The sequence below is a fragment of the Seriola lalandi genome, unplaced genomic scaffold, assembly GCF_002814215.2.
Source record: "Seriola lalandi dorsalis isolate HSWRI2012SDOR001 ecotype SW California unplaced genomic scaffold, Sedor1 jcf7180002054336, whole genome shotgun sequence".
In the NCBI taxonomy this organism is placed as follows: Eukaryota; Metazoa; Chordata; class Actinopteri; order Carangiformes; family Carangidae; genus Seriola; species Seriola lalandi.
Window position 1 is genome coordinate 337,198 of NW_019524889.1, and position 13,511 is coordinate 350,708.

Consider the following 13,511-nt stretch of genomic DNA (forward strand, 5'->3'; position numbering starts at 1 on the left):
CCCCTCCCTCCATCCCTCTGACCTCCATCCCCAACTCTTCTGGCTGATTACTCCTAATGTAATTTTAATTAAAAACTGTGGTGTCAAAGGGTTTAGCCTGCCTGAGAAGCGGGTGCAGATTGTGGCACAGTGGCAGACCCCTTCACTTGCTTGAGAGGAAATGCATCCTGACATTGCTCGGGTGGTGCCAACACAACCAGAGCCAGGTTGAGCAAAAAGGTTTTCAGGCCCATTTAGATATCACTGTATAACTTTGAGGAGGTAAGCAGGTAAGTGATCTGTCCAGAGAAAAATATGGTTTATTTGAATTATTGTGACATTTGAGTTGTCAGCTTTTTACCCATAGATGTCTGGTGATTTAATGATATGCTGTAAAATATGCTAAATACTATAATTTGCTGCACACCAGTGCCATTAATGTTCCATACCTGCATCAGTTGAGCTGTAAGCTGTTATCATAATTTAAAAAAATATATATATATAGTCCGTATCCTTCCTCTGGTTAAACTGCTGAGCTACATGAACAAAACGGGAAGACAACAGAAGCTCATGCTTACCGTCAGTCATTCTAACAAACTCCATCACTGATCACCATAGCTATCTCATCAGAATATTTCCAATCATGAATCACATAAATCAGCACTAAAAACCTGGAAGAAGAAAAGGTGAAACCACCAAGGTTTGACTCATTCCTATATCAAGATACACTTAGTTGACATTGACAATAATTGCCACTTTTCACAGGGGTGACCTGAGGAAGGCACCCCACAGCAGGACTCAACAGCAGAGGTCTGCCTGTAGGTTTGTAATCCCCTCACCCGAGCTGTTGGATTATCTGCTCTCCATCGACCCTGAAGAGGCTCCCCGTGGCTCGGGCTTAAACACTCTCTAAAATCTCATCTCCACACCCCATCTGCCGGCCGAGCGACGTCTTGAAAGTCACAGACACTGAAGAATGGGAACCGAGACAGCGGAGTAGACAAGGAAATCAGAACACACCTCCTCCCTCTCGCCTTGGCTCCGTGCAACAGAGATTAGGAAACCTCAAAGTAAACCTACAGCCTGTATTTTTCATTAAGCTCATCAAAATGACTTTAAAGAGGTTTGTACTCTCCACTGTGCTACAAGTTCAAATATGTCCTTGTACTTGTTGCAATAAAAGCTTTATCTCCCTTGTTGCAACAGATTTTCCTCCTATTTTATCAGTGCATTTAGCGGATCCTACGTTAAATAATGATACACCAATAACTGGTATTCTGGAGACTCACAAGTACAAGACGTGTCTGTGTCAATGACCCTTTAACATTCTCTGACAGGGGCCTTGTTTTGTGGCCGTCAGTGGACAGTTGGAAGAGCTGGTGGTTGGCCCTGAGCAGTGAGGCGTGTTGTAAGAGGGTTTAACTTTGCTAACCTCCTTCTGCCAGGTTCATGGGGCCCTGCTGCTCGGGTAATATTGGATCAGTGTTGGGAGCCCGTGCCCCTGCCATATCAACCAGCACGCTACTTGGGGTGGTGAGCACTTTCCACTATAGAGCCAACTGGACCTGGTCAGGGCTTAGTTGCTGGATTATCTTCCATGTTCTTGAAATTCCCCAAATGTACAATTTATCTGATTTTTTCCTGTCCTGTACAGCATTTCATAGCTTAGGATATTGTTTCAAAGGCACACTAAATAAGACTTTTAATCTTACAAGTGACAAAAGGACAATAACATATATGTCGGGGTCGAACATGGTTCTTGGGGATCAACAAATACTTGCCATGGTGTTAAGATTTCTGTCTTTAAAAGCGGACTTTCAGGATTGTGCCCTGAACAATACAATACGATATGCATTGTACTCACAACAGTACAGTGAGTAGAGCAACAAAAATCAAAATGTGTTCAAAAGTGCTTAGAAATGGTGCTACCACTGGCTCCAGGTGAAAAGGGGAAGCAGGGACTGTCTTGCAGAGAAAAGTCAGTAAATGGATTATTGATAATCATTTTCTTGATTATTTGTTTTACAGTCTACAAGAGGGTTCACACTTTTGACAGGTAAGCACATGGTGTTTTTGTGTATTTCTTCTCCTTCTGCTCACATTTTGTTCAAAATAAATAAATAAATGAAGAAAAGAAAAAAGGGGCGCTCATTTTTTTTTTTTTTTCAGGGGTGAGCAGAGTCATAACAACAGTGTTCAGTGGTCAGGCAACACTAGCAGAGAAAATAATATGGAGTCAGAGAAACAGCCAAGAGCCAAAATTTGAAACACTTTTAAAATATACGTGAAAAAAACAATACACATGTTGTGTTTTCCCAGTAAAGAAAGCAACTACAATGATAGGGAGCTGCCATCTCTGCTCATCAACAATATGTGTTTGGCTTTGCACACAATGTACAAAAAGTGGTGATTCGTTACAACCATGATTTTATTTTGTTTGTGCCACTTTGTCCAAATCACTGTTTTTAAAATTGTGTGCGCACTTGCAGAATTCTTCAATTCTGCAAAATATTTCTCCCAAAAAAGAGTCTTCCAAAGCACCTGTCATTGTGTCTTTGCTCTTGATTGCTTATAGTTTATCATGAAGATACGACTTATACATTCTTGCTAGAAGTTACCTGTGCCAGAGACCTCTTGAGAATATACATTTCAAATATTTGCGCCACTTACCTTACACTTGCAGAGACATTTTATTTGTAGAATGAAAAATATCAAATAAAGCCCATGTGTGATCAAGCATTCAAGAGAAATTGAAATATAGTTTTTCTCAGATTGGTTGAGTGGTTGTGCAATCATTCGTATGAGCTCCACTTGGCCCTGTTGTGGATATTTGGCTGGTGCCGCAGTTTGGGGGAGATCTGCTGATATTAAAATCTGCAGATGCCCACCTGGTGTCAGGAGGGAAGGAAACAGAAGAGTGTGCTGTCTGGGAGGTGTTTGGTGGGGCTTGGAGATGCATGTGTCCATCTGTCTATGTGTCTGGGTAAAGCAAAAAAAGCATGTGCAGTGCATACAGGTGATGGCTTGTGTTTTCTGTTGGTTGCGTCTTTTTTTCTACTTGTAGATATCATTGTTTTTCTCTTTCTAGCCTTTGATTTGTAGATGAAAAGAACCTGCTTCTCCACAGAGGAAAACTTTAACGTTGTAAGGTCAGAGAGCACAGTGTGAACTTCAGGCAGACTAACAACACAGTCATTATATCTGGCCCATCTACTGGTGCTGTGTGTGGGTGAGTGTGAGTTGTGAAGGCACACTGGGTGTGTATGTGTGTGTGTGTGTGTGTGTGGTTTGGATGTGGAGGTGGGGAGCTTATGCCTGTTTCTTTCTGTAGTCTAAAGTCAAACTGTATGTGTGAAGATTGCCTTTTGCTTCAAGGTGTGTGTGGGTCTGTGAGTGTGTACCTGTCGCTTTGATTGAACAGGTGGGGCCTCTTTGCATGGGATCTAGACAGCTAGTTCGCGACACAGCTAACTGTGGTCAGGCTTACTGTGCTCAACATGCAGTCTGGGGTGCAGATTCAGATACTTTGTGGTTGTGAGTATTTTGTCTCTATTTTACTGCAAGTTTATTTCACTGTTAGTCCAAAAAACAGATTTTTTTTCTGGAACAATGTAAATAATTGTCAGAAGAAGAGAAAAACTCCATGAAAGCATTCAATAACTAAATGTTGCAAATCTCAAGCTACAAAATTTCAGCTATTAATTGAAATATATCAGTTTGTCCCTGATGCTATACATTTTTACTGCTGCAACCTGTAGCTTACTTCACATGGGAGTCTAACCCCAAATTACATGTGACACTACAATGATTTCATGATAACCAATTAAAATATTACACACCTTTTTCGCAGTAGGAAATTTAACCTATTATAGTAGGAGAAGCACCGGTGTTACTAATAACATAAATGTTGGGACCACAAAGACTGGATGACAGCGACCCTGCAGGAACAAAACCTCCTGTGATATGTCACATCAATTAAAAGCTATTATTAAATTACTGGTTTACATAATAGCAATATATAAATATACAAATTTTCCCTTCATTTATTCGAGACAAAAAAGAAAAAAAAGAAAAAAGAAAATCTACCTTAGGAGTAGCCAAGCAGGAATTGAATTTACGTGTATAGCTACAGTTCAGTTCAATTCAATTCGATTATTTTTATACGGTGCCAAATCGTATCATATATTATCTTAAAACACTTTAAAGCGTAAGGTCAAGACCTTACAATATTATAAAGAGAAACCCAACAGACAAAACTGGACTTGAAGAAGAAGAGTGAGTATTCAGAGGAAAAGCACAACTACAACTAAGTGTGACAAAAATGCATGGGGACAGAGAGAGAAGAGAGAAGAGAGAAGTGAACAATGTGTCATGGAGTTTCCCCAAAGTCTCAGCCTATGAAGCATAACTAAGGGATGGTTCAGGCCTCACCTGAGCTAGCCCTAACTATACAGTTTTATCAAAGAGGAAAGTTTTAAGCTTGAACTTAAATGTAGAGAAGCTGTTTACCTCCCCAACCAAAACTGGGAGCTGGTTCCACAGGAGATAAGTCTGATAGCTGAATGCTCTGCCTCCCATTCTATTATTAGAGTCTTCAAACCACAAATAGGTTGTTCTTTTGGGATAATAGTGTACCATGAAGTCTATTAGATATGATGAAGCTTGGTCATTAAGGACTTTGTATGTAACAAGGAGAATTTCTAATTCTATTCTGGATTTTACAGGAAGCCAATGAAGAGAAGCTAACACAGGAGCGATATGATCTCTTTTTCAGCTTAGCAACAGGTTAGCTAGCTGACTTGTATTAGCTAACCTTAGTGCTTGTTCCAGAACTGTCAAAGAGATAGATAGATAGATAGATAGATAGATAGATAGATAGATAGATAGATAGATAGATAGATAGATAGATAGATAGATAGATAGATAGATAGATAGATAGATAGATAGATAGATAGATAGATAGATAATTTATTTATCTCCTTGGGGAAATTCATGTGTCCATTAGCTCATTGTTGATAATAATAATAATAAACAGTATAACATGAATATTTACATTATAGGCTATGGTAAAAAAAAAAAAAAAGAAAAAGTATACATTGCAGTATAATATAGAATATAATTGTAATATAGTATAGAGTGAGATGTAGTAGTACAATGATATACAACAGTATATAGTACAGTAAAGCATGAGTATATTATAATATTATAGTAGTAGTATAAAAGCGTAATAGATCAGTAATATAAAATAATACATGTGATAAATAGTAGTTCAATTTTGTAAAAATGGTAAAAATAGTAAATAGTAGCAGTAGTTATTGGTGAATGGTATAACAATATAATAGTATAAGTAGTGTAATAATATCATAATAGTATAATAAATAATAAAAGCATAATATACATACAATAAATACAAATATAATAATGTTGTGTATATTGGTATACTCCAAATATTGTGAAAGTCAATCTTCAATATGACATTGATTCAAATATGGACAACTGAATGATTAAGACATTTGGACCGTTCAAAGATATCTCTAGGCTACCTCTTAAAAATATGGGATGTAAACCAGCACATATTAATACTAAAACAACACAACAGACTGATATTGTGCAACTCCTCTGATTCACTACTATGGTGTCGAGTGTTGTACGCAGTGAGGCTGCAGCACTATCAATAAGATTATCAACTTGTCTTGGCTATAAAGTTGAGATAGCAGTCTTGCTCATGGCATTAGACTCGATAACAATAGAATTCTTTCCTTAAATTTGGTGTCAGCATTCTCAGATTCTGGCTGTATGAAATTTTGTTTAGTCCATTATTGTAAACTGAAACAATACTAAAAATTGTCATACAAAAGTGTTTTGGGTTAATAGTATTAAATGTTATGTAATTGTAATTGTAATTATGAATGTAATTAAAAAGATTTAGGCTGTGACTAAAACAGTGAGGGGGTTCATTTACATATTGAGAAAATACAGTTGAGTTTAACGATGAATTAAATGTTAAATTAAATCTTCATGAATGAATCAGGTTTTATGTAATTATAGTGGGTGATTTCAACATTCATGGAGATGTTGAAAGCAACAGCCTTCGTTCCGCATTTAATTCACTAACTCAGATAAAAAAGTCTGAGAACTCAGAGAAAGGTTCTGAGTAAGGGGCAGGTGGCTAATAAACAGTAACTAGTAGTATTATTACTACTATTTTGTGCATTTTCTGGCCTCAGTGTGGAAGACTAAGAGGAGTGATTCTTTCAGATGAGTTATATATAAGTTTAGGTCTGGGTCTGATTAATAAGATAGGGTGGAAAATTGCTGCGACCCCTCCTCCTTGGCCTGTGAGAATTAATATAAATAAGGGTTGCTGATTCATTTAGACACACACGTTCTTCTTGCTGCAACCAACAAAATACACCCTAAAACATTTCCAAAGTGTCCAATCTACAGCTCATTGACGTAGCTTCAACAAAACTGCAGATTTTAAGTTTTACAAAGGTTGTATTTCTTGCAGGACTATTGTATCTTCTGTCATTCAGCTAGAACTGTTATTATGTTGTAAAGGTAATGTGCTTTTGAAACCAAACTCAAACTTGATTGTGTAAAGAAAGAACCTCTCTTTTTCCATAAATAATAATAATAATAATAATAATAATAATAATAATAATTCAATTTGATTCAGGCGCAAGTCGTCATCATCATCGTCATCATCATTATTAGTATTAGTAGTAGTAGTAGTAGTAGTAGTAGTAGTAGTATTGTTCAACAGCAATAGTTGATGAGAGGTGTTCCTAATATTATGGCTCTCTTTTTGTAAAAAAAGTATTCAGTCAAATGTCAGAAACTTTCAACAGTCCACTACAGAGATGACCATAGACCTAAATCACCATATCTTGAACGTTACATGCTTTTCATAGGTAGATGTTGCGTGACTCTGGGATTTGTAGTTTTTTCTTACGCCGCCCAATTACGTCAGCGGAAGTATTTTGAGCATACGTAAGCTAGGTCACATTGGTTCAGTTTTGTAATGTTTTGAGAAACAACACCATTATGGAGGCAGCTAACGCAGGTATTACGAATTTCTGCTGTCTTAAATGTCCGAAGTGCCTTTCATGACATAACGTTTGCTTAGTAGGTTACAAGTTAAAGTTAAACCGCTCTTGCAGCTTTATTCAGCTCTGTGCACTGAGGGAAAGCTACTCAATGTTATGTGGACTCGTGTAGCTAACCTTAGCTATGTAGCTTAAAGTAAAGAGGTTGTCTCTACGTAAAGGTGAATAAATCATTATTCAGCCACTTGGATTTACAATATGCATACTGCCTTCCTTAATGGTCTATGTTCACTTTATATGCCTTGAACGCTGTTTGGAGTGAATGTAATGAATAACAATGATAATGATGAGGAGCACCAAAATATCTCACAATTAACATAAATGAAGATCGAACTGGGGCTAATGATGGTGCTGGCCATGGTTCTGACCTGTGCACTTGTCTTTCTTTTTGCCCTGTTTCCGCAGACGAGATCCGACTGAGGCATGTGGAAAAAGAGGTCCTGATCCCCAAGATGATGAGGGAGAAAGCCAAGGAGCGCTGTGCTGAGAAAGTTGCAGGTGTGTGCGTGCGTGCGTGCGTGCGTGCGTGCGTGCGTGCGTGTGTGTGTGTGCGTGTGTGTAGTTCAACTCAAATAACATTTCATTTAAGAAAAGCAGGAGCATAACCAGTCTTGTCTTGTATTTGCTTATGACCTTTCTGGTAAAATTTGCACCAGAAATTTAGATGCATTTCCATTACACATATTGTAGTTGGATTTTAATTGGTTTGCCTTCATTTGTTTGGTTTACATCCATGAATAACCTCACAATTGCGATGCTATTGGATCTGTAGGAAAAAAATTAATTTACGTAAGGGCATCCTTAGACGTATAAAGCGATAGTCACCTCCACACTTTTGACTTCACTTGTCACTTCACACCTTCACAATTTTCTGTTAAAATGTCCTTTTATGGACATTATGAAGATATATTGAGTGGTGTTTCTAATCTTTTCTCCATCTGATAAGCCTTTTTTTCAAGGAAGACCTTTTGACATGTCACAGTAGGAAAATCACAGGTGTAAATAATAAAGTTAATGACAGCTGAATATCATTTAACTACTTCCTTCAGTTTCGTGGTTCTGGTATTGTGCAGTGTCACACTGTTAACCGAGCCATTGTTAATGTTATTAGCAACGCATTTGCTTTTCCTGCTATGACAACACAAAATGTGAAAAAGGCTTATAATATCAGTGAGGGTAGATTAAATATTAAAAAAAAACTTCCCAGTATAATGCAATACAAATTCAATAGCACTTGTACAAACTACAACTTTTAAAGTGACTGTGAAGTTGAATCAACACTTGCCATTGATTTGTTTATGGTAAACTCATGAACAGAGATTTTAACCATCTCCATTTCATTCCTTTAAGCCTTTAGCTTTACTCTGGATTTTTTTTTTTTATGTCATCCTGGCTGGGCACCGAGTTCTACAGATTGTACACTACATCATCATCTACTACAGCATCTATATTTATAGACAGTTTATCTAACTGTGTAGTGATGAATACCTAAACTTTTTGAAATGACTTTATGAGGCATGGTTCACATCAGCAGATGCTTCTTGTGAATAACAAAGTCAGAATGTTAAAGTGTTTTTATATAAGTCAAAGTAGCTCATCTTGTGTCATTGATTGGACTCCAGGTTTAATAATTCATGACTCTCATTAGCTTTTGTTAATGCCGTTAGCCATGTGATTCACATACTTTTTCCAGCCAACACTGTGAATGCTTGAGTGATGTTTTCAATATGGACAAGAACAATCTAATGATTTGTGAGTTATTAGTTTAAATTGTGTTTGTTCAGAATTATAACTTTATAACACAAATTATTCCAAAGTCCACTTTTCCTAGAAAACAATACCCTGCACCTTTGCAGATAATATGAAGATAAGGTTTATCAAAGTTTCTTCATTTATAGACTGGATGCTATAAAACTTGTCTGAAAGTTTGCTTATAACAGCCCATTCACCACACTTTTTTGTCTGACTATGTGCAACTCCAGAACTATATTAAATACATAGACAAGAAAGAAAATTTGACACCTTTTCATAATGTATGTAACTAACTCATTCTGTCTGTAGCCATAAAAATCGCACCCCTAAACCTATGGTTTGGAGGATAATTGAGGCATTTGATATTAATTATTTTTAAAATGGTAACTTTCAGTTGATGTTGCCATGTTTTGATCATTTTGACATAATTTTGAGAATATCTTTGATCTTTCCTGTTGAAGGGTTCTCTCTTAACCTTCCTGTTCTTATGTGTTGACCTTTTAAATTTTTTTCTGGCTAAACTGTTTCCTGCCACCGTGAACACCTGCTTTTCGTGTCCACTTATTTTGACTGAATTGAGGAGCATGCCAATTGACATCACGCCAGCTGCCTCTTCATCTGCATGGAAGTGGTGGCTGCAGCTTTGCTCATGAATGTCCTGTCTGCTGCAGCAACACATCAGCTAGATAGTGACTAGGTGATGTGGTTTCAAGAAATCAGATGACAGCCAATGTGTACTGCTCACATAGGGAGACAATGCACATACAGCCTAAGGTGGTGGGACAGACAGTGGCTGTGGGTAGTGGAAACCCCCCTCACATTACTAGCTTCTCGTCCCACTCATTTTCACACCTCCATCCTCCACCCTCTATCATCTCATTCTGTATGTTTGTGTCTGCACTGGGCTCCTGCACGTGTGTCTATGATTGTGTTTCACAAAGAAAAAAAACAAAAAAAAAAACAACACAATCTTCGAGTATGTTTTCCTGTGTTATCTGGCTCTGTATATACCTTTACACACCCCATGGTGGTATATTGTAGACTTTGTTGTTGAAGCAGACAAGTACTACTGACCTGTATGTAACATCTTTGTAGTTTTATCTTACCTGACGTGATTTTTTCCTATTGTGTTGATGATTCATGTCAGTACTCTCATGTCTTTCAGAACCAAACCATTTGACACTGACATTGACTCGGTGACATTGACTACTGTTATGTTTTTAGTAAGACTTTGATTCACAGAACGTAGTTGTAATTTGGTTCATTAGATTTCTGTTTGGATCTCTCCATTCAAAATATGAAAGAAAAAAATCTGAATCGAAACATTTTCCTTTTGACTAGTTAGTTACTGTTTCATTATTAATTAACTTCATTGTTCAGAAATAAAATTCTGACATGTATTTTCTATTATATTTAATTATGTATTAAAGTTTCACACATTATATCTTCCTCTAAAGGGTCAAATTTCCCTAAACGTTCAAGCCCCTAGCTTCTGCTTTCTTCTAACTGCCGACTGCTGAGCTGCACTTCTGCATCTTTAAAAATGGCACACAAAACAGTCTCAAGTGAAGGTGGCATCACACTTTTCTTTAAAGGGGGCCTCTTCTGATCACATAGATTTGTCTTTGGTGTAGCTGCGATCAGAAAGGCAACCCACTGCAGCTTCTATTAGTACCATGGGACAGAGATGAGGCGTTTGTTGATTAGATTAGTCGCACTGTTGTGCTTCTCTAAATTGGTTTTGCAGTTGGTTTTTTCACAGCAGCATCCTGATGAAAGTGTCTGTGTGATAACCATACTGATGCCACTGATACAGGTAATTATAGTGTCAGTTTTTTTTTTTTTTTTTGTGAAGGGGACATGAGAGGGCAGTGGTTTTAATTAAAGCCTTGAGCAAGAACTTGCTAACAAGGTGAAGACTCAGAGTCTTCAGCACCTTGTTTACAACAAGGACCTTGCATGTTTAATCTGCAATACACCACTAGCTGGGGTTTAATGTCACTGATGCAGCCTTTGATTTGTATAAATGACAATCACCATATTTAGTGCTCACCCAATTTTCCAATTGTATAGATATTGTTCTTGCATTAGATTTCAGCCTATATAGGGGACACTGACTAACATGCAACAGAGATTAAACATTTGTTAAAGTGGATTTGAAGTCATACTGTTTCAGGTTTTTTCTGTGTGCATTATTTTTTAACTGAGCCACTTTGTGCTTTTAAACACAATTTTTTTGTAATTAACATCTATTCAAACGCAAGTCTGTGAGGGTTTTCAAAAAGTCACAGTATCATGCAATTGTGTGGCTGTCAGCTTTGCCTTATCCGTTACAGACACGGCCTTAAGGTTACATATTTCACACACCTAATAATGTTGCACCTGTGATTTCTAGAAACACTCCTGCTTCTGGCCTAGTTCTTGTTAATAACCCTGGCAAGCTCCAGGCCTCATTGGGCACTGTGATCAGTGAAGCCTAACCTATATTTAATTCCCGGGGGGTGGGGGGCGGTGTGTTTATATTTGCGGGTGATGGGCTGGATGTTATAGAGCCAGTGTAGAGACAGCGACCACAGATACAACCACTCTGTGGCCAGTGCAGTTAGGTTCAGTCCTTAGGTGAACAAGGAAACATGAGTTTCAGCTTGATAAGAAGCTTGGCAGCGTGACCTATGACCAGGTTCCTTCTTGTGGTGGAGTGCAAAGATGAGGCCCATCTTAGTTTGCTTCTGGATACTCGTTTTCTTTTCTATGCTTGTACTTTAGGATGAAATCATATAAGCTGTAAAATAGGATGTTTATAGATTTGAAGCAGGTTCTATTAATATAGTTGTTTGAGGCTATTGTATAGGTTAGGCCAGTTCCCTCTTTTATTTCTTTATTTATTTTATTTTGCTGAATTCCCCCTCTCTCTAACACCCTCCTTCTCAACCTCCATCCAGCCTTCGGCCATTGCTGTAAAGAATCTGGTTTCTTCATGGCGTTTAAGTGTCGAGAGGAGAATTCAGCGTTGAAGGAATGTCTGACACTACAGTGAGTATTTTTCAGTTTCCTCTGCAACACTCAGCACTCACACACTAAGGTGGCTTCCCGTGTGTTATTGCACCACGTGTTATCCCACTAACACCTTGTACACGGGCTTACCCGCTCTCTGCTGTCCTTGCTGACGCACTAAACTGTTGCCCATCAAGTCTCAGCAGGCTCAAAAACCATGTCATCATTATGAAAGTGATAGTCAAACCATGCTTCTTCCTCTTCCAACAGCTACAAGGACCCTGCGTTCTTTGAGGAGTGTAAGCAGGAGTACATCCGAGAGAAACTGGAGTTTGAGAGGACGGGGATCCCAGCAAAGAACAGGAAACAAAAACTCCCAACTAGCATGTAATTAACAAAAATGACACCCAAACAACTTCGCTTCTTTGAAGGTGAAGGTACGGAACATGGGGCTCTAAGCAGAAACAGCATAAAGTCCTTCACATCGAAGATACATGGCCATCTGGCAGGGTTTATTACTGATAAAACCACATGCCTTTGATTTATTTAAATCTGTTGTATTTGTGACTGAAACTACATTGGTGTGCGAGAGTGGTATATAATCAAAATGATGCCTATTTTTTTTTTTGTTCTCCATCTGATGGCCTCAGTTGTTGCATTAGAATCTTTCTCACTTGATTGATTCAGCTGCATTTATATTACATTTACCAAGGAGTTTATTGATCGATAAGAGTGCAGCACTTTGGCAGTGTGCAGTCTGCCGAATACTTTGTGGTATGTTTATATTCTACATACAGTGACAGCTCAAGTGGTAATGAAGTGTCTGACTTGTTGCCCCTGCCTGGCCCCACAGCGTGGAGTATCATCTTCAGAAGGTGCATATTAACATCCAGAAAGAGACTTCAAGTCTCAGACAATGTTTGTAACACATCTCTTAACAACTAACCAAGCAATGTAACCCATTTACAAAATCATGTGATCAGGTGACATATGCAATGAAATGTGACATTGTAAATATTCTGTGGCAGTAAAGTGTATATCAGTGGCAAACTAGACAAAATATGAATCATTTTTGCATCCATTTAGTCCCAGAATAGTCCAGAATCAACTGCCATCAGCAGGTCGTTTGTGATTTTGACCATGGCTGTTTCCGTGCTATGAAGTGGGTGAAAATCCAGACTGAAATTGTTTGTACAGATTGTTATTGGTAAGATGAGCATGAACCTGAGCAATGACATTTTTCTTTAGTACACAGTACACTTTGTACTTCATTCAAAAGCAGGTGGAAATTTCTTTTAATTGTGATTTAAATTGGTCCCTGTTATTGGGTTTAATTAGCACAATATATTTAATTAGTATATTTGGTTTAGAGGATCCTGTTTCAATTTTATTTGTATTTTGAAATTGACAGGGAGTTAAACATCAGCCTGAGCCAGACCACACTAACAGAACAGTCTGGAGCTGAATTAACTTCTTAAATCAATAATTAAGGGTCAGACCACTTTATTTAATTAGTTGTTTATTTTTTTTATAACAATTAAAAAAACTAGAAATCAAATTTGGATCATTTTTCTTAATGGTCACAAATTATAAGGAAAAGTGTCAGTGACTGAATGTAATTGGGTATCATTGTAATATATCAGCTAGTCCCAGCTCTTTAGTGTTTTTTTCTCATTC

At 37.7% G+C, this 13,511-nt stretch overlaps 1 protein-coding gene across 1 annotated transcript; it reads left to right on the top strand.

The window, feature by feature from the left end:
- Positions 1 to 6,942: 6,942 nt before the first annotated feature.
- On the top strand, positions 6,943 to 12,894 carry cmc1 (C-x(9)-C motif containing 1). Its single transcript, XM_023407494.2, has 4 exons — positions 6,943 to 7,045; positions 7,494 to 7,586; positions 11,783 to 11,873; positions 12,105 to 12,894. The coding sequence occupies exons 1-4, from the start codon at positions 7,027 to 7,029 to the stop codon at positions 12,223 to 12,225; spliced, it is 324 nt and encodes a 107-aa protein (XP_023263262.1). The 5' UTR covers positions 6,943 to 7,026; the 3' UTR covers positions 12,226 to 12,894.
- Positions 12,895 to 13,511: the final 617 nt, after the last annotated feature.

Coding starts and splice junctions, on each gene's coding strand:
- cmc1 (XM_023407494.2), top strand. Junction 7,587..11,782: donor CTGTGCTGAGAAAGTTGCAG/GTGTGTGCGTGC, acceptor ACCTCCATCCAG/CCTTCGGCCATTGCTGTAAA. Junction 11,874..12,104: donor AAGGAATGTCTGACACTACA/GTGAGTATTTTT, acceptor CTCTTCCAACAG/CTACAAGGACCCTGCGTTCT.